This window comes from Fomitiporia mediterranea (assembly GCF_000271605.1).
Source record: "Fomitiporia mediterranea MF3/22 unplaced genomic scaffold FOMMEscaffold_2, whole genome shotgun sequence".
Classification (NCBI taxonomy): Eukaryota; Fungi; Basidiomycota; class Agaricomycetes; order Hymenochaetales; family Hymenochaetaceae; genus Fomitiporia; species Fomitiporia mediterranea.
Window position 1 is genome coordinate 2,024,898 of NW_006760387.1, and position 23,357 is coordinate 2,048,254.

General features: G+C 43.9%; 5 protein-coding genes across 5 annotated transcripts; 3 read left to right on the forward strand and 2 right to left on the reverse strand.

Annotated features, from left to right (window-relative positions):
• Positions 1-23: 23 nt before the first annotated feature.
• On the forward strand, positions 24-2,837 carry FOMMEDRAFT_117440 (glycoside hydrolase family 5 protein). The gene is made up of 9 exons (XM_007262778.1): positions 24-307; positions 392-413; positions 512-690; positions 783-939; positions 1,005-1,334; positions 1,402-1,461; positions 1,549-1,784; positions 1,854-1,917; positions 2,040-2,837. The coding sequence occupies exons 1-9, from the start codon at positions 42-44 to the stop codon at positions 2,148-2,150; spliced, it is 1,425 nt and encodes a 474-aa protein (XP_007262840.1). The 5' UTR covers positions 24-41; the 3' UTR covers positions 2,151-2,837.
• Positions 2,838-5,624: 2,787 nt separating this feature from the next.
• On the reverse strand, positions 5,625-8,911 carry FOMMEDRAFT_117444 (Rho GTPase activation protein). The gene is made up of 9 exons (XM_007262779.1): positions 8,743-8,911; positions 8,523-8,656; positions 7,790-8,470; positions 7,584-7,736; positions 7,373-7,528; positions 7,211-7,315; positions 6,438-7,153; positions 6,250-6,376; positions 5,625-6,170 (listed from the first exon to the last, which is right to left on the reverse strand). The coding sequence occupies exons 1-9, from the start codon at positions 8,888-8,890 to the stop codon at positions 6,075-6,077; spliced, it is 2,316 nt and encodes a 771-aa protein (XP_007262841.1). The 5' UTR covers positions 8,891-8,911; the 3' UTR covers positions 5,625-6,074.
• An 853-nt stretch (positions 8,912-9,764) lies between these two features.
• FOMMEDRAFT_138489 (NAD-binding protein) lies at positions 9,765-10,941 on the forward strand (the record flags this gene model as incomplete). Its single annotated transcript, XM_007262780.1, has 4 exons — positions 9,765-9,839; positions 9,898-10,143; positions 10,202-10,273; positions 10,327-10,941. 4 exons carry the CDS (start codon positions 9,765-9,767, stop codon positions 10,939-10,941), a joined length of 1,008 nt encoding a protein of 335 aa, XP_007262842.1.
• Positions 10,942-12,258: 1,317 nt separating this feature from the next.
• Positions 12,259-16,235, forward strand: FOMMEDRAFT_144565 (uncharacterized protein; the record flags this gene model as incomplete). The annotated part of the gene is made up of 5 exons (XM_007262781.1): positions 12,259-12,644; positions 12,708-12,864; positions 12,922-13,603; positions 13,657-13,718; positions 13,769-16,235. 5 exons carry the CDS (start codon positions 12,259-12,261, stop codon positions 16,130-16,132), a joined length of 3,651 nt encoding a protein of 1,216 aa, XP_007262843.1. The 3' UTR covers positions 16,133-16,235.
• A 1,741-nt stretch (positions 16,236-17,976) lies between these two features.
• Positions 17,977-18,999, reverse strand: FOMMEDRAFT_151852 (uncharacterized protein; the record flags this gene model as incomplete). Its single annotated transcript, XM_007262782.1, has 4 exons — positions 17,977-18,175; positions 18,236-18,307; positions 18,454-18,739; positions 18,930-18,999. The coding sequence occupies 4 exons, from the start codon at positions 18,997-18,999 to the stop codon at positions 17,977-17,979; spliced, it is 627 nt and encodes a 208-aa protein (XP_007262844.1).
• Between the last annotated feature and the right edge of the window lie 4,358 nt (positions 19,000-23,357).

Here is a 23,357-nt window from a genome sequence, read left to right on the forward strand (position 1 = left end):
ACTCCTGCTCTGCTAATGCGCTTCTCCTTCAAACGCCCATCATGGAGGTCCCTCCTCTTCTCAGGCTCCTGATATTGCTCTATCTATTCAATCTTACTGGCTCTCCTTTCTTGGCTGTTGTTGATGCTCGGCAACAATGTAGACTACAAGCTCCTCAAGATCAGGCTGAGTTTGCCTCGCCGAATGACCCGTTTCCGTCTCCTGGCTCAAATGGTACCAATAACGGGACAAGCTCCAATGGCACCACTACAAACCCCGCTATCACACCATTTGCATATGGCACGGACAAGATCCGAGGAGTAAACTTGTGAGTATCAAACATGAAGAGCATTAGCTCTTCTTCTTTATCCCGTTTACCCGCTTGATTCGTGCTGAAGCTAGCTATAAACAGAGGAGGATGGTTCGTTCTTGAGGTTAGACGCTGGTTTGGAATTTGTTGAACTTGCTTGTGTGGGGAAAAACGTGCCTGACTGCTGTGTTTGATTTTATTTTTTCGCAACATTTGTTACAGCCATGGATAACCCCTAGTATATTCGAGAACACGGGGAACGATGACATAATTGACGAATTCACCTTCGGGCAGCACCTGAACTCAAGTTATGCCCAGCAGGTTCTTCAGCAGCATTGGAACACCTGGATAACTGAGGATGACTTCAAAGCAATCAGAGCAGCTGGTCTCAATCATGTTCGGTCAGTAGACCCATGTATAACAGTCAAATTCATACTTTCTTCATTTCGGGCACTAAAGTAGACAGCTAACTCGAAACACCTTTTCGCCACAGAATACCTCTTGGGTATTGGTCCGTTCCGATGGACGATAACGAGTCGGTCTCGCCCTATATAGCAGGTGCATGGCCTTATTTCCTTCGAGCGCTTAACTGGGCAAAAAGCAATTCTCTGAACGTAATTGTGGATCTACACGGAGCGCCCGGTTCACAGGTAAAGCGTCTGCAATTCATTACTGGCGCCTGTAAGAATTAACAGGATGGTCAATTGCTTCGTAGAATGGTTATGACAACTCTGGACAGCGCACGAACAACCCTGTTTGGGCAACCGGCGATGGAAACGTAAACCGAACAATAGAAATTCTTTCTTTCATTGCGGAAAAAGCTGGTGGGATGATAGATGTTCTTGAGCTTCTCAATGAAGCTGCTGGGTTTATTAGCAGCGAATGGGCAACGACGATCCGGCAATTTTGGCAAGATGGGTACAATGCCGTTCGTCAGGCAGCAGGGTCCGGCATGAAAATCATGATAGGAGATGCCTTCCTCACGGTGCAGAACTGGGAGAACTTCTTGACATATCCCTCGTCTCAGGGGGTCATGATGGATATCGTGAGTGTACCCCCTGATTTCATTTTGAGCTGGAAATATCTCAGTATAAGCACCCTACTTTTTAAAGCATGAATACCAAATATTCAGTGTCGAAGAGCTGCAGAGGTCAAATGACGAACATATAGACGTAATGTTATCCACAATTTCCTCGGGTGGATTGTAAACTCACATTGGACTTTATCCGCCAACCTTGTTCACATGCATGGTCGTTCAGTTCGCGTGTTCACTTATCCCAGGTCTTGCGGACTATGACCAAAATGACTTGTGGACTATCGTCGGAGAATGGTCAACGGCAAGTACAGACTGCGCACAGTGGCTAAACGGCAGGGGAATCGGCTCTCGGTGGGACGGTACCTACCCAGGTTCAGGCACACCCACGCTGGGCTCGTGTGCTGGCTTAACAGGTAACTCTGCGAACTTCTCTAGTGACTTCAAGTCGTATCTCCGCAAGTGCGTCCTTGCTTGTGTACACGTGTTTTCTCACAACGATAGAGTCATCTAACCTATACTGATTTACAGATATTGGGAAGTTCAAGTGGACATTGGAGAATCTGTCTCGGGATGGATATATTGGACTTGGAAGGTACGTTCCGCAGTACAAACCCTTTCTTTCGGTTCTTGTCATAAGCACCATAGACACGCTGTTTATTTCTTCGGAGTACTGATCGCACAATTACTCACATGTATTATTCATTCGCTTTCTAGACTGAGAGTGCTGACGAATGGAGCTATCAGAAGGGTCTTGAGGGAGGTTGGATCCCGCAAGATCCGACTGAAAGGCTCTATCCAGGACTATGCAACAACACGAGTGGATAATCATTAGATTTCTTGATATACACGACACACCAAAGACAGGACTCACGCTAGAACCACAACGCTGCTTATTATACATACACACTTGTACGACACCGAGGAGGAGCACTAATACTGTTGTAGTACATAATATATTAGCAAACCTTTCTTGTTTTAGGGATCTGGAGCTGGATCTGAGCACACGGTGGGATGCGGGTCTCTGGCCTAATTTCTGGTCCTTGGTGTTTCGGCAATGCTCGACTCTTCTTTGATGAAGGCGATACCGTTGATGAATTAGATACACACGTACGTCCCGTCAAAAAAATTACAAATTCAGGTCCGCTAGTGCAATGTACTGTATGTATGCGTGTACAGTTGGTTCCGAGGGAGGAAGCCTCGAAGGCGAAGACGCTGACTACGGAGAAGCGTAAATCGGGAGAACATTCCAGCATCCCACATTCCCGAGCACAGGAACCACTGGCATGTGTATGGGCAGGGACGGACGAAGGACGAACCAGTAGAAAAGGATGCCACAATCAGCAATTACCGACGCATCTAGCGTGCTGGGTGTGCATGCATGTATGTATTCGTCAGCCTTCAGTCTTGTTTTTGCTTCCGCGGGTAATCTCGAGTGGCCACGCGTTCAGTGCACATTAGTACTAGTTACTTACGCTATTCAGTTTGTATTGTGTCGCTTGTAATTGTATTGGTACGAATGAGAAAGTGGTCTGACACAACACGGCACACAGAATGTGCGTTGCCAAGCTGAAATGTATAAGGTAAAGTAAGGAAAGTTAAATAAATGAAGTGAGTGTTGAAAGACGGTCCGATCCGCGAGTCCGATCAAATCATGTCGACGTAGGACCTCCTTCTCAGGGTCTAGGGCCGATAGAAATTAGAATAGAGTTGCGGTAGCAGTCTTTAGAAGGTACGGCGAGATAAGGCCCAGAAATACGTGTTCACACTACTACGTCAGACCGAGTGCGAGCTGCGTGGACGAAGAGTACTAGTGAGCCAAACAATATGGTACCAACCAGAAGCGGAAGAACCCGTTGAATCACTTGTGTCTCTGGGTGTTGGCCAACTTGGATGTGAGTTGCCGAATAATAATGGCGTACGCCAGTCTACATCCAATTCATACCTTTCAATTCTCGTCGACCCTTAAAATTTGCCGTTAAGTTGTACAACGCGTGGCCGACTCGGACAAGTATTCTAGACCGCAAACTCGCGGGTGTCTTGTGCGTCACTAATCAAAGCGAAGCTCTGGAGCCCTGAGGCGGAGATTCAGGAAATTCGGAGAACGGGTAACCGGACACGGGACGGTGCCTACGGGTCCGGAGAAAATACAGCATAAGAACATGACTTTGACATCTGTTATCTATTTATCTTTGTAATATTTCCCATCCATGTGTTTCGGGCACTCGCGGGCCTTGCGCGAAACGAGGAAAGAAATCTCAGAGTGACTGTATAACTGAATTAATTGAAACGGATATATGGATACAGAACCTGGGTGTTTCGGGTTTTGAAAATTCGGAATAGTGATAGCGTAATCGAAGGTTATGTCTCCACCATCTTGGCCCGTACACCATTACGAAAACATAATAATTAAAAGAACACAAGGATGGCCGGAAGAAGTATGGTGAAGGTGAGAGAGGAGAGAGGAGGAGGGAACCCCGCTTCAACCTCCGACCGCATTTCATCTCCGCAATCTCTTTCCGGTCCTCGAGTTTGATCGGAAGAGTCGGTCGGAGTCCCATCCCATTCAAGATTCAGGAAGAAGCTCACTATTTGCGAAGAAGGTGAAACGTTTCATCCGTAGTAATATTAGTAGCTACACCACATCACCATATTGCACGTCGCACCGCATGCCGCTCCTAAGATCCAGAAGAAGAAACACGATCACTTCGCACATACGAGTATACTTAGGAGAGATGGGATTCTTACTCAAACCAAAGAAGGAACACACTTGCTTCTTGCTTCTTCTTTCTTCCTGGGGGTGCTTCGACTTCTGTTAAGAAAACAGGAGCTCCTCTCGCACTTAGCAGCTAGGCTAAAACATTACCGCACAATCCGATTCGTGATTCGCGCCGAGCCATCCATCTAAAATAAACCTTCTCACTCGATTACGCATTCAAAGAATCAAACGACTGCCATAGAGCGCAGTGCAGTACAGTTCTTCACAATCTGTTTACGTTGTGCCTGGGCGTCTAAATTAAAGTCCTACTGCATGCACATGCGCTAGTCACTCAATGCAATGAACTTGAATGAAGTGAGATGCTGCTGTGCTCCTAGTACTAGTACAAGTAAGTAAGATTTCAAGAAGTTATTAGTATTGATAGCGATGTTACTCTTTTTGCTGAGAGCGGCGAACTGGCGTGCGCGTGTTATGTTCCTTTCCTTGGTTGTTTACATTGTTGCATCACATGCATACACATGACATGATGACTTCTAAAGGAGTCTTGGGGTCGATGCCAAAGCGTCTTACCAAACCCTCGCACCTTCTGAGATTACTATTTGTTATACGGATCAATCGGTACGGAGGGAGAAAGAGGGCCCTCGGTAAGGTAAGACGAGCATTGGAAATTCGGAAATGAAATGAAAGGCGAAACAAGACGAGACGAGATCAATGCACAGACGTGCCACGCTCGTAAGCTGTAACCAACGAAAGTGCCATGACTCAGGAAAAGCCTCAGGCTGACATATCACGAACACCACACACCGAGAAAGATAACACCACTACCACTGCTATTGTAATAGTGGCGTCTATACTACTATAGAACCTATACCGTATTTACCGTAAGCATCGGGATAAACAAAAAAAGTCACCTCATCCCCCATCCAGCGAACCCCCCCCCCACCCCCCCCCCCACCCACACACACGATAGATAGATCGCACATCGGTCGATCTGTCAGATCAACTACGTTACACTAGTTGTAAACTCCTAGGTGATTAACCCTTTAACTCCGAATTTACCTTAGCGTACCCACTCTCGATCTGACGTCCCAAATCTCTCTCTCAGATCCCCGCATATTATGATGATTATGATATTGTTGATATTATTGATATTATTACTGATAAAGTATCTACTTCGAAATAATTAGCAATACACCTCTCCTCACAACCTCGCAACATCCCGCTAATTTCTTTCCGGGGCCGCACTGTCCTCTCAATAATATTAATGGGCAATTAGTTGCTACGCGGGAGTATCGACGCCCAGCTATTAGCCAAGTGCCCAGATCTTTGCAAAAAACGACCCTTGCAAATCTTCCATGCGATGATTATTAAATTAACGGGCAAAGGAAAGTTGCTCAGTCGATCCTAGACACACAGACACTTACATAAATCCCCACTTAAGCGCCGAATCAACGTATCAAACGAGCCACTCTCAGAATCTCACTGCCACCCGAGTTTTTCCGCACAGACACCATAACCCACAGAAAAGAATCTGAATATATCAAGCGTTCCAAGAATACACGAAAAACTTCGTACAACCAGTACCGCATATAAATCTAAACAGAAAAGTTAAAATCAAACAGGATCACCAAGTTACATCGCCGTCTCTGCCAAGAACAGGAAAAGTCAAAGAGAATAATAAATGGTATAGGGCAGGAAAGCGGGAAGCCACAATAAAGCGGTTTAAAGAGAATAGAGAATACAATCCACAGATCACATCATCAGAGCGGGTCGCGCACGCGTCGTATTCATGTTTCGTAGATGCATTCTGTGCAATTCATGCGGGATAAACTGAATAACGGAGAAAGAAGAAGGAACGGAGGAGGAAGGGAACCAGATCCAGAAGCACAAAGAAGACCGATGCGCAGTATCATAGGGATATCTTTATTGACAGCGGAAAAAGGCAATATTAACCGAAGGAACCGGGAAAAATCGTACGCTCGATAGAAGGAAGCATAAATAAAGGGGACGGCGTAAAGGTGGTCGTGTCTTGCTCATCGCTTCGCAAACACTTTCTTCAACAAGCCTAGAACCTTCGGCACATTCAATTGCACATATTCAAGGTCCAGTAGGTGCTTGTTGTCTTTTTGCTGTAATCACGAGCAACAATTGAATAGGCACAGTAGTCAATAAAAGAGAAAGTTGATCCGCGAATGAATAAGAGCGTACCTTCTCAAGCAGGTCATCTATCTTCAGGTCCATCTCCAAAATAGCTTTATCACGACCCTTGTAATGGAGGGCGATGATAAAGGTTCCTGGTGTCGGGGATGTAATGTTGAAATAGATGTTCGGCCGTCTGCGGGGCGAATAACTACTCAGCACCGTAACCTTAATTCAGACGTAACGCTAAAACAAACCTGTTGTCGGGAACATTACTTTCCACGATGATACCCTCTTTCTCCAACTGTGCATGCGTGAAACGGTAGGGGCCTAGAATGGCTACCTTCGTAGGCTTCTTCTCCTTTCCGCCGACGGTGACGACACCGACACCGGTTGAGGAACCTTTATCCTTCGTAGCGGTGAGCCGGACATTCTGGAGGTACGCCTTGTATTGTTCAAGTTGGGCACGCATGTAATTGTTATGATCGCAAATGGTCTTGTACACGGCTTCAAGCGATCGCATCTCCAACATAACCTTCTCGCGCATGTTTCCAAGGTGCACGAGTTCCGCGGCGACCTCCTCTTCCATCAGCTTATAACCATCCGCGCGTTCTAGAATGTGAAGCTCTTCAAGTTCTCGTAACATCTCCTTTACTTTGATACCACGCCGGACAAGCACGGCATCCTTAGAAGTCGCTGCACGCTCAGCAATGGCTGCGAGATTATATGGCCGCTTATCGGCGTATTGCGGCATTGAACGGATAAGCTGGACAAAGATAGACTTCGCTTCCATGTAAAGCATGTCACTTGACGAGACACTGTCAAGAAGGGCACTCTGAATGTCTTGGATCGGCGTCTCCCAACGACTGTAGAGCTGGAGCTCAATTGTCCGATTTTCCTTACGAGGAACCTGTGACGGAGCAGCTCCGAGCTCGTCTGTTAAGATGCGAAGATGCTGCTTGTCATTTGGCGACTACGAATAAGGGTTAGCACGATCTTGCCATCGGAACCTGTTATGATGAGAACCCACCAAGGTGTCAATGTGCTGGAGAAGTAAAGAATGAGTATTGTAAAGCTCATTGAGGGTAATATGGATCATGAGATCCTTCTTTGACAGCGCCATGTATTGGTCCATCTGTGGAGCCGACGATTAGTCTAAGAACGGTACATGGTCATACAGGGAATTAATCACCTCAAGTGTATCATAGAAATCCCCAACCTCGCATAAGTTGTTCAAAAACTGGTTGATGCGCGCTTTGTTGTTCTCTACAAAGGGATTTAGCTGGCTCATGTATGCTTCCTTCGCATACGATGGCTTATTCGCGAGGTTCTGGAGCATTTTGGCAATCTAGAGGGGAAAGCATTATTGACAAGACATCTTTACACAAGAAAAGCATACGAACTAGGGTTAATGTTCGCCTCGGATGCTTCGCTGGTACACCCTCCACAAGCATGTATGCTTGAGGAGTCACAATCGCGGGGTTGATGAATCGCAAGAAAAAGAATCCGCCGATCAGAGAACAAATCGCATAATCCGTAGCTTCAGGATATTTTCGCTATTAATGGCGTTAGTAATTTTAGAAAGATGCGCAGCAGGTAACAATGATACCCTCGTCAAACTCCTGATTTGTTTGCATATCCAGCGAATACCGTATGGGACGCTTTCCAAACTGTCAATGATCGTCAGCAAGAAGCTGTTCGCAATCTCCATGAGCATCGTGAGGCGCGGAGCGATGATGGCTTGTACATCAGGGTTAGCCGCCGCTGCCTCTGGTGCCACACCCCGCGGGAGGTTCTCGGGAAGACTGCCAGTTTCCTCCTCGATCTGGTTGATCATCTGCTCGTAGACCTTGAGTGGATTAATCTCGAGGTTTAGGTCTTTGTGCTCAATAAGACTGTTAATGCGCTCGGCGAGCACACTTTTCAGGTAACTCTGACCGGGACCACGCCGGGTGTAGGTCGTCATCATGCGGCTCACGGGCGTATTAGCACGGAGCAAGGAGCCAAATTCGGTGGCAGTCTCGAACTGGGCACTTAGCACGGATTGGAACATCGTCAACAGCAGATGCTCTTCGCGGCTTTCGTATTGATTCCCGTATAGCGTAAACATGACCGTCTGCAACAATGTGTCGATTTCGGAGAGCGAAACGAGACGACATAGCGCGGCGATGTGACGAGGCTCGGACTGGAGGAGGAAGAAAAGGTTGGAATATTGTTGTAATTTACGATCATCCGGATATTGGCCTTCCGTGGGGTCGACTTCTTCCAAGTGGCGTTCCACTTCGTTTTGCTAGATTTTCCTGTTATAGACATGTTTTGGTGATAAGACGCATACGGCGTACCTCATCCAACGCCATTCTGTTCTGAATCAACAACGCGATGCGTGAATCCAGGTAACGTACATCGCGCTCGAGCACGAAATTCCTCTTGGACTGCGCAGAGATGCGTGCTTTGAGATCACGCAGGCGCTTTTGTGCTGCATACGACCAAGTAAATACGGTGAGCGATTTCACGACAAACAAGCGCCACGCAAGATAGCAGCGAAAATGCAAGTCCACTCACCCTTTGCCAACTCATCCTGCAGCTCTATATCCTGTTCAGCAGCCATGCTGAACAGGTGGGTGACGCTGTAGCGGTTGGTGTTCCTGTTGGTAAGCCGCCTGGTGGACATGGTGCCTGGCGAGGTGGGTTGGTCGTAGTAGGTCGACATGATGAAGATATGCTCTTCGCGGTGGTGAAAAGGGATGGGAGAGGAGTGGCCTTGTGGCTGGAAGAGAGTCGGATGGATGGCTGCGAGTGCTGTGCAGTCTGAAGTTGCGCAGAGGGTGTGTGTGTGATGGCAAAGTTGGCGTCAAGAGAACTAAACTAGCCAGCACTGCTGGGGCCGAGGTGTACAAAGTGGACGAAGAAAACGAAGGCGACGACGACGATCAGAAGGAAGAGGAAGACGTGGCAGAAAAGAGGCCTCAGCAGGGCAGACGACGGACGAAGTTGTGGTGGTCAATGTAGCGCTGAGCTCGCTGTTGCTAACTCCCACTTTGAGTTGCTATCCGCATTCGGCACCTGTTTGGGTAATATTCCGGCGCTCCATCCCAAAATGTATTTTTCCAATTTTCGCTAGGCCCACTACTGCATTATTCGACTCAACAGAAAAGCTACAATAAATGCTCAAGAATTAACCTTCGCCCACAGGACACAGCGAACGATTCGGGATCGTCGTGCGCATACAGACGACTAAAATTGTTTCATGTCATGTTGACTTTGTCGATCAAGGGCGTGTGTTGCCACCCACGTTTCGGTTGTCCACGTCCAGGCCGCGAACTTCGAAGCAACTGAATGCCTGTAAGTGTATACATTTATCAAAGGCACTGGACATGCTCTGCTCCCAAGTATCCACACTATACAAGAATACTATTATACTTAGACTGTCTGCAACTTATGCGCAAAGTTTGTCTCCGTTTGGATTCGATTTCCGCCTGACGTATTACTCTCCAAATGTCGTCATCACCTCAGTGGCTGGTATTTCTTTGCCGTACTCGTCAAAATCTCAACTTTACTCAACTCTCAGGCAAACTTCTACTAGAATGCAATCTGCAATCGATACTCTCAAAGGAAAACATACATATGATCAAAATGACGTGCCGAATCTGTCCGGCAGGGTACGAGCGATTTCTTCGCATCTCACCGGGTGCTGTCTTGAAAACATTTCTTCCACAGACTGCGCTGGTAACGGGTGGCACACAAGGAATTGGCTTCGAGGTTGCCAAGACACTAGCCGTCTCTAAAGCCCGCGTGCTCCTCTTGTCACGCAAAGTGGAAAATGGTACTGCAGCCGTTGAGGCAATTCAAAAAGAGACTTCTGGAGGAGCCGACATTGAATTTGTTGAAATTGACCTCGGTAACCTCAAAAACGTCTGCGAGGTTGCGGATAGGATCAGCGCAAAGGAAGCTCGCTTGGACATCGTGAGTTCCTCCTCTCTATATGCAACGTCGATTTGCCTGACTTAGAGTGGCACTGTAGCTCGTTGCCGACGCTGGGATTGGCGTCAATAAATATGAATTGTCCTCCGATGGCATAGAACATCACTTTAGCGTAAAGTATCCTTCAGCTTTTCAAAGATTTAACACTGAAATATCAAATTAAAGGTCAACAATCTCGGACATATCCTCCTCATAAATCGACTCCTACCCTTAATCCGCAAATCCGCTCAACTCAACGAATCCCCCGCACCACGCATCGTACAGCTCTCTTCCTCCTTGCACAAAACCGCACCTTCATCCGTAGCATTCGAGTCCCTCGAAGAAATCAACGACTCCTCTCTAGGCCCCAACACCCTTTACGCCCGCAGCAAACTCGCCAACATCCTCTTCACCCGCTGGCTCGTCGCTCACGTTCTCGAAGACGGCTCACGTATATACGCACTCGCCACACACCCCGGAGCCGTGCACACTGAACAACAAAATCAACTCAAAGATGCATATGGCGAGACAGTTGGAGGTGCAATGAAAGCGGTTGCGGTACCGTTTATGCGCTCTCCCGACCAGGGAAGCTTGAGTACGCTCTGGGCTGCTACGGATCCTGAGGTCGAACAGAAGGGATTGCATGGAGCGTATGTTACTGATCCAGGAACCGTTGGTGGTGAGACGAAGCAAGCGCAGAACGATATGCTTGCGGATAATTTGTGGACGCTTGCTCAGGGACTTATCAAAGAGAAGGCCGGGGAGGACGCGTTCCTGGACTGGACGGAGGTTAAGGCATGATGAATTGGCGGCGCTTCTATTGTACATTGTATCCTTGGGCACTGGATGACTATTAAGACTGCGTTTCATTTATTAAATAGGCTATATGTATGAATGGTACGGTATGGTATACGGAATTATCACATTAATACCTTCTAATGGGCTTGGATATTTGAGCACGATTGTATGCATGCATACTCAAATTCACGTCGTCTCATTCCAGATGTTAAAGACAATAACATTAGTATATGATATAGAGTAAACAGTAACACATTTCACGCACCTGTATGCACGGAATTAAGCAGTCATTCAGTCGAAACTACCCTCATCCATTCGAAGACCCACTAAACTACACAGCTGATGAGAGACGAAGTGTCTTCATCATGCACACCAGAACAATGTTCCCCGGTAGTATAATGGGCAGGTAGATCTGCAAAAAAAAAAGAAAGAAAGAAAGAAAGAAAGAAAGAAAGAAAGAATAATAATAATTTGGCATCCTGAATGTTACTGAATGTTAGCCCGGATGATATCACAGTCGACAAGGTTGAACGAGGTATCAATTCACATCGGATCCAACTAATCACAATAAGAAAAATGAACTCATATAATTTCCCTTGGGGAAAATCATCACTGTACTCCAACATGTCTCACAATAAGAGATTGTGTAGATCATGGCTTGTACAGACCTACTCCTGAAGCTCAGAGATCGAACAAATACACTTGTCTTTGGGGAGAAGCTCCAAGGCAGCTCACTCTAACTTATCTGAACCCCCCCCCCCCATCAGGTATGTTGTGTGCAAGTAGATGTTGTAAGGTCATTCAACAAATTAAGACCATTGAAATCTCCCTCAGAATGTAAGCAGAAGGCTGGCTTGATCCAACTGGATAGGACTTTCATTTGTTCCATCAGTTGTACCAAGCAACAGCTCTCAAACTTCGTCCTGAAGGGGGTCACAATCGATCGGTTTCGTTGCATACCCTTTGAACCTCTCTGTACAATATTGAGCAGTAGACTGATCTAGTTCAGGATGCTTGAAGCCTGTTGGGCTTTCAGTGCTTAAGGGCTGGATTGCAATGTGTCCAAGGATGAATGAAAGTTTCAAGAGGGCCAAGGGTATGGTGCTTGTCTCCATCTATCGATAGGCTGTGTTTTTATAGCTGACCAATTGTTGATTGACTGTCATTTCGGGCAATCGGCTGCTTATCGGCATGATTGCCTTTAGCGGTCGGGCGGTCCGGTTCGTGTTGCGGTCACGTGGTCGATGCAGTTCAACGCGCTGTTTCTTCGTTTCATTCAACTTGACCTTAACGTCTGTTTCTGCCGCTGCCAGCCGACACATGAGCATGGATCCCTCGTCATCAAGGTCACAAGCAGAACTACTCAAGAAAGAGAGGGAGCAATTTCGCGCACAGATTGCAGCAGATGACGACGACGCGCTTGCGCCTTATGAACGATATGTCAATTGGCTCACCGAACAGGCACGCGTTTCTCCGCAGGGACCATTCGATCTCGAACTTCTTACTGTGTTGGAAGAAGCAGTACGCCCTCGTAAGGACGACCCTGATTACAAGAATGATGTGCGCTATGCGAAGCTGTGGCTTGCTTACGCGCGTCATGTCGAGAAACCAGATATTATCTACGTGTTCTTGCTCAAGAATGAGATTGGCGTAAGAAATGCTCAGCTGTACGAAGACTATTCTATGTCTTTAGAGAGTCAGGATAGGTGCGTACGCTGTATTCTTTTGTAATAGGCTAGCTAGATACTCAGAGGACACGGATAATCCAGGTTTCGAGAAGCCGAGGAAGCATATCGTCTTGGTATTTCACGAAGCAAACGTGGTGCGGACAGGTTGAAAACTCGTTACTGGGAGTTCAAGCAGCGCGTTGAAACAAAGAGCACATTAAAGGCGACCCGAAAGCCACCATACGTCCCTCCTGGCGAGGTCGGTTGGTGTCGTTTCTCCTGCGTGCAGAACGCTACTTATAGACATATAACATAGGGCTCCTCTTTGGGTGCTAAGCTGTATCGGAACCCCTTAAGGAATATATCTAGCAAGCGTGCTCGCACTTCCAATTCCGGGCCAGACGTTGCCGCCGCCGCCGCTCCTGAAAATCCGACGCCATCGCCGAACAAAGTTGAATCAGTAGAAAATAGGAAGTCGGACCCTTACGCATACATGACAGCTGCAATGAATGCCCCGACTGCACCTGGAAAGAAGGTGGAGAAGTACCGCTTTGACATGTCTTTACTGTTTTGCGACGGCCAAGAATTCTCCATTCAAGAAGCGCGAGCTGCTTCTCTTGGTCTACTCGGGAAGAAATGGGGCGCGCCACCTGCATCGGAGCTAGGTCCTCCTAAACCTGCTTCTACTAAGCAAGCTACCGTCAGTTTGAAAGACGAAGGTGGTAGTCGACCGGCAACTAAAACGAATCATCTGCGCGTGAACACAAACATGACAGCGCAACTAGCTGACGGACCGACAGTGACACTCAACACGAAAGAGGCTCTGAAAGATGTGTTTGGAATGTATAACTCGCCGGATCGGACGATGAAAACGACAAACCTTGCTGGGAGCAAGCACGCGCCAGTCACTAAGCTTGATGCTCAAGCTGCGGCTCAATCCCGAAATGCCTTGAAGAAGATAACGGAGGTGGGAAATGAGAACGAACAAAGAAATGCTCGTAAGTGTATCTGTTTTTCTATCATAATATGACGAAAACTGACCAACGCGTAGCTTTCCGGCCCTTTGTTGATAACGAGAACAAGAAGGAGAATGCAGCTCCTGCACCTGCAAAGGTAAGATTAGCACAAAAACTTCTCAGACTTGTAATAATATGCTTCCCTAGTTTAAACCGTTCGTGGACGAGAACCTCAATAACAAGACTCCTCATGTCACGCCTAAACCGCGCAAGGGTCTTGCCGTCAAGGAAATTCCTGTACAGACGCCAGTCAATAAGCTGAGGGAGCAGTCTGAGGATGAGGATAGCGTTGACGAGCGCGACACTGAAGAACTGCAACCCCGTAACGCATTCGGTAGGGTGTTCACGCCTGTCAACCAAACTGAGAAGACCAGACCAGCACTTCAACCAAAGGTACTACAAGAGCGGCCGTCCGTTTTCCGCGACTCTCAGCAGAGTAATGGACAGACACATGGTGTGCTTGGTTCAAAAGTATTTAGTCGTCCAGCAGAAGCTCGGCCACTCTCACAACCTCAAGCCTTTAGTACACCAGGAAATTCCCAGGAAAATGGACCAAATGGGTCTGCTTTCCAACGGAGTACTTCTGCTCCCCAGCGATTCGCGTTTACGCCTGTTTCTCGTGACCGACAAGTACAGGCATTTACACCTCGTCGTACTCCATTGCAACCCGTCGAACCAGAGCCAGAGCCAGAATCCGAATACGAGCCCGAACACGAGCCCGAAGCTGAACTAGAACCTGAACCCGAGCTCGAGGAAGAGATCGTCGAAGAAATCGAGGACTATGGCGAAGATTTCGAGTCTGATTCTCCCGCAAGTGAGGTTCTACAGGAGGACGAGGAAGTTGGATACTACGACGAGGAGGATTACCAGTCGATGCCCATGGGTGGAAGGCTTGGCCATGTCGACGTTATGACACCTATCGCTGAACGGACTTTTGAATGCACTGTAACGTCGCGAACGATGCTCGGGACGCCTGGTGATGCGAATGGCTCAGTCCTAGATAGAGGTCTTCCGAACCACGGCAAAGACGCTGCCTTAGCTGCCGAGAGGCTGGCCCAAGAGCTCAGAGAAGAAGAGGAGAGAGCAAGGGCAAGAGAGGCAGATGTTGACATGGAAGATGTCGTCAACATTGAAGACGATGAAAGCTCCGAAGTCGACGTAGAAACGGAAGAAGACGAACTCGTCGAGCGGACCGGAACCTTGTCGCTTGCAGATGCGATAGCTGTCGCATCGTCATTCAAGCCGCCGAATCCTTGCAATCCATCCGATCCACATATTCTAAACACATTAATCTCACTCATTCCGCAAGAGCCCGAGTTCCACGATTTAAGAACAGAAGTATCAGGTCAATTCGACAGCTTGCAGAAATTCGCGTCGAAGCAGGGTCGTCGTGGAAGCAGTCGGTCGTCGTCATCTCGAACGTCCGATAGCGCGGATTTTTTCCGAATACAGCTACCCGATCGAGCATTCAAAGTCTTGGATAAGCTCGGTGAAGGTGGCTTTGGTGCAGTGTTCAGGGCGAAAGTTATCCGAAGCATTGAAGACGAAGACGGTGATGATATGGATTCCGATGACGAGGACTCCGATGACGAGGATGTTAGCCGCTTTGCCTTGAAAGTTGTCAAGCCACGAAACATATGGGAATACCACATCCTTCGTCGCATACACAGTGTTCTACCGGCTCATTGCAGGCAATCCGTCATCACTCCACACGCTTTATTTGCCTACCAGGACGAAAGTTTCCTCATCCTGGATCTATGTACCCAAGGAACTCTCTTAGACGTAGTGAACCGCGCAGGTGAGGCAGGCATCTTACACCAAGGTGCATGTCTCGACGAACTACTCGTCATGTTCTTCACGATCGAATTAATCAAGTTCGTCGAGAGCATGCACAGTATCGGATTCATTCACGGGGATCTCAAGATCGATAATTGTCTTCTGCGTCTCGAAGACGTACCTGGTGGCACGAACGCGTGGTCGGGGATGTACCAGTCGACAGGAGAGGGTGGTTGGAAGTATAAGGGTATAAAGATGATTGACTTTGGACGTACGATCGATACGAGGATGTATCCAGCCGGACAACAGTTTATAGCGGATTGGGAGACAGACGTACGCGATTGTCCCGCGATGCGAGAGAATCGATCGTGGACGTACGAGACCGACTATTTCGGTCTCGCAGGAATCGTCTACTGTATGCTGTTCGGAAAATACTTCGACAACGGGACTGTCGTACCCGATTCTGATGACGACAGTAAATCGGAAACGAGACGATACAAACTCGCAACCCAGTTTAAACGATATTGGCAAACGGAAATATGGACTCGCTTGTTCGATCTTTTGCTAAACCCGACGCTTGCGAGACCCGATCGGTCGCTTCCTTTGGTTCCCGAGCTGACTGAGACGAGGGAGGAGATGGAAACGTGGCTTTCGAGCAACTGTAACAGAAGTTCGAACACCCTGAAAGGACTTCTGAAGAAAGTAGAGCGATCTGTATTGTCTTGTTCAAGATGATTCCGTTTATTCCTCTTCTTTCCTTTGTTCACTCCGTAAATCGTGTTGTATTGTCCGGGATTTAGAGAACGTACCACTACATAATATTCATCGCTCATTTTTCATATTTATCAGCTTGGTGCAGAATTTCTGAATTGTATTGCTGTAGTACACATGCCTTGAATGGGCAATATGCGTGTCAAAAATCTCATTTGAGGAGCATCTCGCAACTTGCCTGTCTTCACGTTTCCTTCACAGCACAACCGTTCAAGTTTTTCGCACAACCAGTCGATACGATGTATTTAACCGAAGAACCTACTCCATTCATAACAACAACCAATGTAATTCACAACAATGCATACAGTGTAGAGGCTAGCATACACGTGTTTCACCAAGTCCGCAGATAGTGGCGGACGAAACTCGACCACTGACAAATTCCCCACCTGCAACAAACTGGCGCCTGGCTTTTAGAGAATTTTCACGCGTTTCGATGGCAATGTACTAAGTAGATTTGAAAAAGCAAGATTAGTTTGTCCAAGAATATCTGATCTGTGACATGAACCCACTGGCGTCCGAGGTAGAAACGGAGAGGCACTCGTAAGGAATGTCAAAAGACACAGGGTAACAATGGCAAGAGTGTGATGAAACATGATTGCTGCCATGGGAGACCAGTCAGTAACAGAATGCCAAACGTAATTGTGAACAAAAAACAAACTGCAAAATGGAGCTCAACTCTAGCTGGGAAGTAAGAAGATGAGGCAGAGAGTGTAAAAACTGTGCTTTTTTAACAGTTGCTGTGGCTGTAAATGCCCCCTTCCCCCCATCTTCCTCATCTTTGTGTTAGAAAGATCTGTTAGAAGTTCTATTATGAGATGATTAGTTCATCAACAGACAAACCATGAGACAATGACTTCATAATGTCTCAGTTAGAATACATACAATATAAGGACGAGAGACACTGAGCAGTCAATCATCACCTCACTGTTAGGACACAAACATTTATCAGTATATATAGTGTGGACCAGGTGTCAAGCCAAGCTTGACATTGCACCCTTTTGGTGAAGAGGTTCTATGTATGGTCCACTATATATGGTAATCCCTCACACTCACCCCTTGTCTATGCATGCCCCCCTTAAGTTTTCCCTCTCAACAGGTTATGAGCCTTGAGCTCCCTGCATACACACATCCACTGTACACTCTAAACTCTTTACTCACATACATTTGCACACATTTGCATCATGGTTCCCTCACATATGGATACACACTGTAAACCAGCTAATGTACTTAAATACTTTGGTCAAAACATCACAATGCTTAAGACCAAAGTGAACTACAAGATGTGGTACTACTGTATTGTTTCTAGTGTTACAGCTACATGCTTTAAACACTTACTAAAGGATGAACCACAGAACAAAGCTGAGAGGGAGATGGCTAAGGCTATTCATGCATGCATAGTTAATAACATTCATCACAAAAAAGTCACAACACTTGTATTAGATTATAACCAGGTATATTTTATACTTTTTGTAAATTTTGTTAAAGCAATTATATTCTTCATAGGGGTTTTCACAAGTTAATTATAATTTAATACAAGTATAATGAGAATCTAGAACAATTATTGAAATTACTGATATTAATTATAATTGTACATATTGTCAAGATATATAAGTGATTATAACATACCTCCCAAAATAATAATGTTAAAATATACTTATTATTTTTTGACAGTATAGTATGGTCTTACAATATATACAAATCATTACAAGCATTTGGATAGCTTGCTTTTGTTTTGTATACAGTTTTGTATTGAATAATTAATAAAATGTAATTATATTTAATTATTTAATACAAAAAGATAGTGAATATTATATTATTTCTACGGTCCCAATCCCCGCATCACTAGCAGCCTCTGCCCTGTTCTTCTGCAAGCAGAATTCGCGTCGGTAAAGGATTAACGCGTTCTTGGGCTGTACAAAGTAGTCTTCATCACCATGCCTTAGTCGTCGCTCAGTCCCTGCAAGTTGAATTGCAAGGTCGAGCAGGTTTTGGAGGTTGAGGCTGTGCCTGTGAAACAGACTTGGAGTGATTTAGCGAGTGACAATAAGAAAGAAAAGATGGACGCACGGCGATGGTGTGCAGCGAGTGTGAGTAGCGCATGCAGGTTGAGATCCGGAGTGTTGAACGAGTTGATTCAGACTGCAGACGAAACTGTGTCTGTGTGCGTGCGCTCTATAGTTTATCTACAGTGTCTGAAAGGAGGTGCAGTAAACTGAGTTGTCAATTGCAAGGTGTATCTCTAGGACGTTCCGGCTCGAAAGGCGAAGGTAAAGTGGAAGGCGGACAGACTCGGCTGAGAGGGGAGTGGAGGGTCACTGCTTCCGTTCGAAATGGTGTCATGCACGGTACTGGGGAATATAAATGCACACGGCGTAGGTCCATCAAGGGTGATGTCAAACATAGGATGGTGGGTGGGGTAGGAGAGTGCGCGGGGGGCCGGAGAGAGGATTGCGCCTGAGGAGTGGTCAGACATGGACATTGTCGCAAGCGCGTACTCACCGATTGTTGCTTGCGTTGCTGAGCGGGAAGGAGTACACGAATGCATGGAATTACTGAAAAAGTCGTTCGACACTGGTCAACAATGCAGATGCGCGAATGCGAATGCAAAAAGGAAGGTGAACGTAATAAAAGGAGGGCAACGAAGGAGAGGCAACGCAAGAGGCAAAGTGAGGAGTGGAAGGGATGGAAGGAAGACAAAAAGTTGGGAGGAGAGGGTGAGCAACTATTGTGCGAGTTATTATGAGGTGGACTAGCTGCTTACGCTTTACGCTGAAGGACGGCGAAGCCAGCTGGGTCGTGTCGTCACAGGATCTGAGGCTCAGCACAAGCATCGCAGTGGCAGATTAGAGAGATGAATGCAGTGATGTTTATTGTCTAGGTGGTTGCAGGCAGTGTGCCTGCTGGAGGATGCTTGTAGGCAGGAGACTGGGCTGGAGAGAACAAAAGCGACGCATAGTGTTGGGGAAAGAGGGTTGGGGGAGATGGTGGAGGTAGGAGGAAAAGGAGTGACGAGTGTAAGTGCGTCATTAGCCCTGCTCAATTCTTGTATCTGACGAATATTTACCTCGGCAGAAGGAATGTTAGGGAGGGTAGATCTAGGGTCTACTTCCATTTTGAGTAGGATCTCCGTGCGTGCCTTAGAAACAGCAGACACACTTCGAGGAGGTGTATTTCGTGTATTTTGCACGTCGGAGAATGAAACTAAGAGAACGGCTGGTCCGGCAGCCTTACATAGATCTAAGACATGAGTGTAGGTATAGATAATTGTTAGAATAATTGAGACACACATGAAAACATGCTCTGCTACCACCATCTAGCCAAGTTACAGCATATTCTGAAAATATTTGGTCTACTTGTCCTGTTAGATGCTGAAACTGATGAAGAGGCTTGGGAAGGCCTTATTTTCATTTTAATTGCATATCAACTTCGACCACGAAGTGGGCCAAGAGGCCCATATACAGCTGTCAAATCTGATGATTACATGTATAAACTGTTACACCATTATTCTACTAGGTGGTTTAAGTCTCATCTCAGGTATGTAGTTAACATATAAAATATTGGTCTGTAGGCTCCATGTCGACAGTGAGACACAAGAAAATAGAGCAGAAATGTGCATTTTTCTTCAAAATCTCTATATTAGGTCTGCTTACTCTATTTACACTTTTGATTGTCCGATGGAATGATGGATCTGCGCTACTTAAGGTGCTCATTTCTTAGCTGTATTTCTCTCCCTGTATTTACCGGTTTCTACTCTCTTCCGACTCCCGGTGACGTGCCGGGAAACAAAATACAGAGCATCAAAAACAAGAATTGAGCACAGCTATTATATGCTCTCGATCTTCGGTATTCGATTATGTAAGCACTTCGATATAAAGTTTAAAAGCAAAACCAGATTATATTATAAGTCTAACAGACTGATTGTTAACAATATTAATATATATAATTGCATATTATCTTACCAAAAGTACTATAATCAACTTACAAGCATAATACATTACTTTTATAAATATTATAACCAATCAACTACTGTTGTATATTAATTTATATACAATTTTAACATATTATAATAAAAGTTAAGTACTTGTGTCTCACATATAATATTGTAGTAATACTGGTAGTAACATTACTTGCTTCAAAAAACAATTGTAGTATAATACAATTCTTGTATAAGTATTACATTTATATACAGTTGTTACATTTCAATTACAAGCAAAGTATAATTATAATTTTGAATTGTAATTAATATATAAGTACATCATTACATTACATTTGCTATTATTAATTACATTTGTTGCGACTTTTTCGTGATGTTGCTGACACAATATTAGCAAACTATATACACTTTGATACATCTATCCCTCAGTTAATGAAAGCACTTGAAGAACACTTTAACCCCTAGACAGTATGTAAAAAGGCCATTGATGAATCTGTACTGTTTATTTGTAGAGACTATGTAAAACATTTTGGATGTACATTAGACAGACTTGAGGAAGCATATATAACTCTGTCTGCTAACAGTGATCCACCACACAACTCTACATACAAAGTAGCAATATTGCTTGCCACTCCTGAGTAATATACACATATAGTAAATACAATAATACAATCTACTGATGCCCAAAACAAAGGCAAACCAGTTGATGAACATAAGAAAGTTAAACTGAAGTAACTAATCCTTACATTGTAGAATGCTTACAACAATTACTGTGCTAAACAAGTACAAGATTCTAATGATTGGACGAAGAATAATGTACACACTAATACAATGTATAAAGCCAATAAGTGGAGGAAATTCAATCTGCCAAATCTGTTCAATCTGACAAAAGTGAAATGTTTCAATTGTGGAAAAACAGGACATTTCTCTAAGGAATGCTGTAAACCTCCTACTGAAGCTACAAAGCTTACATGTACTAAACATCAAGCTAACATTGTGTATAAAACAAATCAAACTGTAGAAAACACAACAAACACATTTATTATTGAAAACCCAAACAAAAACAATGTTGAATTAAAGGAAGACAACATTGAAATGAACAATAATGCCTACACTCTTATTCCAAGCAACCAGGACAAACAATTCGAACAATACACTTCCTAGGTATGTACCAACGTATTTACAAATACAATCATAGCTAACAAGAAATCCTATATGCAAACAATAGATTTACTCAATTCTAGTACATTAATACATGCTACTCCTTATCTATTTCAATTAACAGATGTACACAACATAACTCCTACAATTGTAACTATTGCAAATAGATCAATGATGACTCTTAATTGAGCTGGATCTATGTGTATCAAAATCCCAAAGAATATACAAGAAAGAAGTGTTATAACATTACAAAACATTTATTACTATCTACAAATAAACTTTTCCCTCATAAGTCAAGCACTACTATGTAGGGAAGGTTATTCTTTTATGTTTACAAATGATAATTGTACTATAACATCACTATGTAATGAATACATTAGACATATACAATTGAGAAATAACTTGTATATTTTGTACAATAATCATTTGTTAAAAACAATGAACAAACTATCTATTTATGATATACATAAATGCCTCAGACATATAAGTTACAATTATATTAAACAATTATTAAAGACACAACCAAGTGTACTATCAACTAAAATAACAAACTATGAAGAAAAAGAATGTATTGAATGTATAAAAGCAAATATCAAACATACACTAATACTAAAACTACATCAATCTCCTCTTACAAATCAATTTGGAGATCTTATTCATATCAATATTATTGGTCCTATTGAACTGCACACATATAAGAACATACATTACTTATTAACAATTGTAGACAATTCTACTTGTTAGTGCATAATGCTCAAATTACAAACAAAATCTGATACATATACACAATACATACAATGGACAATCAAAATATTTACACAGTACAGAGTTAAAATAAAGCTTTTACAAAGTAATAACAATACTGTATTCCTTAGTGAAGATTTCCAACAATATTTAGATTCATAAGGAACAAAACAAAGATTAACAGTACATCATACTCTACAACAGAACAGAATAGTAGAACAAACTCATAAAACTATATTTAGAGGTGTAAGAGCATATCTAACATCTACTAAATTACTATTTACATTATGGGCTGAAGCAGCAATTCATATTATCTATATTCATAATAGAACACTGTGTACTGCTTTAAATTACAATACCCCACATTACAAACATTATGAAACCTACAGAACAATTGATAATATATACAAATTTAGTCAATATATTATCATTTGTAATGAAAATCCTACAAAAATACAACAGTAAGGTATCATTGCTTGTTGGATAGGATTAGACAATGAAAGTAAAGGCTATAAAACTTGGCACAATAATAAAATTACCATTGAACAAAATATTCAATTTCTCAAAGGTAAACCTCCTCAAATTGAAGGGGAGAAAATAGACAATATGAACAACAATACAAACAAGTGTTTAATAATTAAAAATAACGAAACAGACAATAGAATAATGAGAACAGACAACAATGATACAGACAACACTGATACTAATAAAAAAGGAAAAGTAGTAGAACTAACAGACTTAATGGATGACAAAGTTAAATTAACTGAAAAAGAAGTAGAACCTAAACTACATTGATCAGAACAGAAACAGAAACTAACAGAATGTACTATCAAGCTTGAACAACACATGGAGAATAAACATGTAACAAAACACATGTATGCACTTAGCAAAAAGGATGAAGATAATATTACTATTCATTTAACAGAATTTAATACTAAAATAAGTGAAATACAATTGGATCCGACTTCATTTAATGAAGCAATCTAATGTCTAGATTGTGATTCATAGATTACAGCTATGAAAGATGAAATAAAACAATTAGAAAATCATAATACATGGGAAATCACAAATCCACACAATAATATTAACATTATTGGAACACAATTTGTCTATAAAATAAAGCAATACACTGACAATAGTATAGAAAAATACAAAGCACAATTAGTAGTTCAAGGAAACTATCAGATTGACAGCCTTAACTATCATACAGATGATTTATTTGCTCCTACTGCTAGACTATCTACAGTGCAATTAATATTAGCATGGGCAGTATCTAATAATTATGAAATATATCAGATAGATATAAAATCAGCATATCTGTATGGACAATTGACAGAAGACAAAGAAATA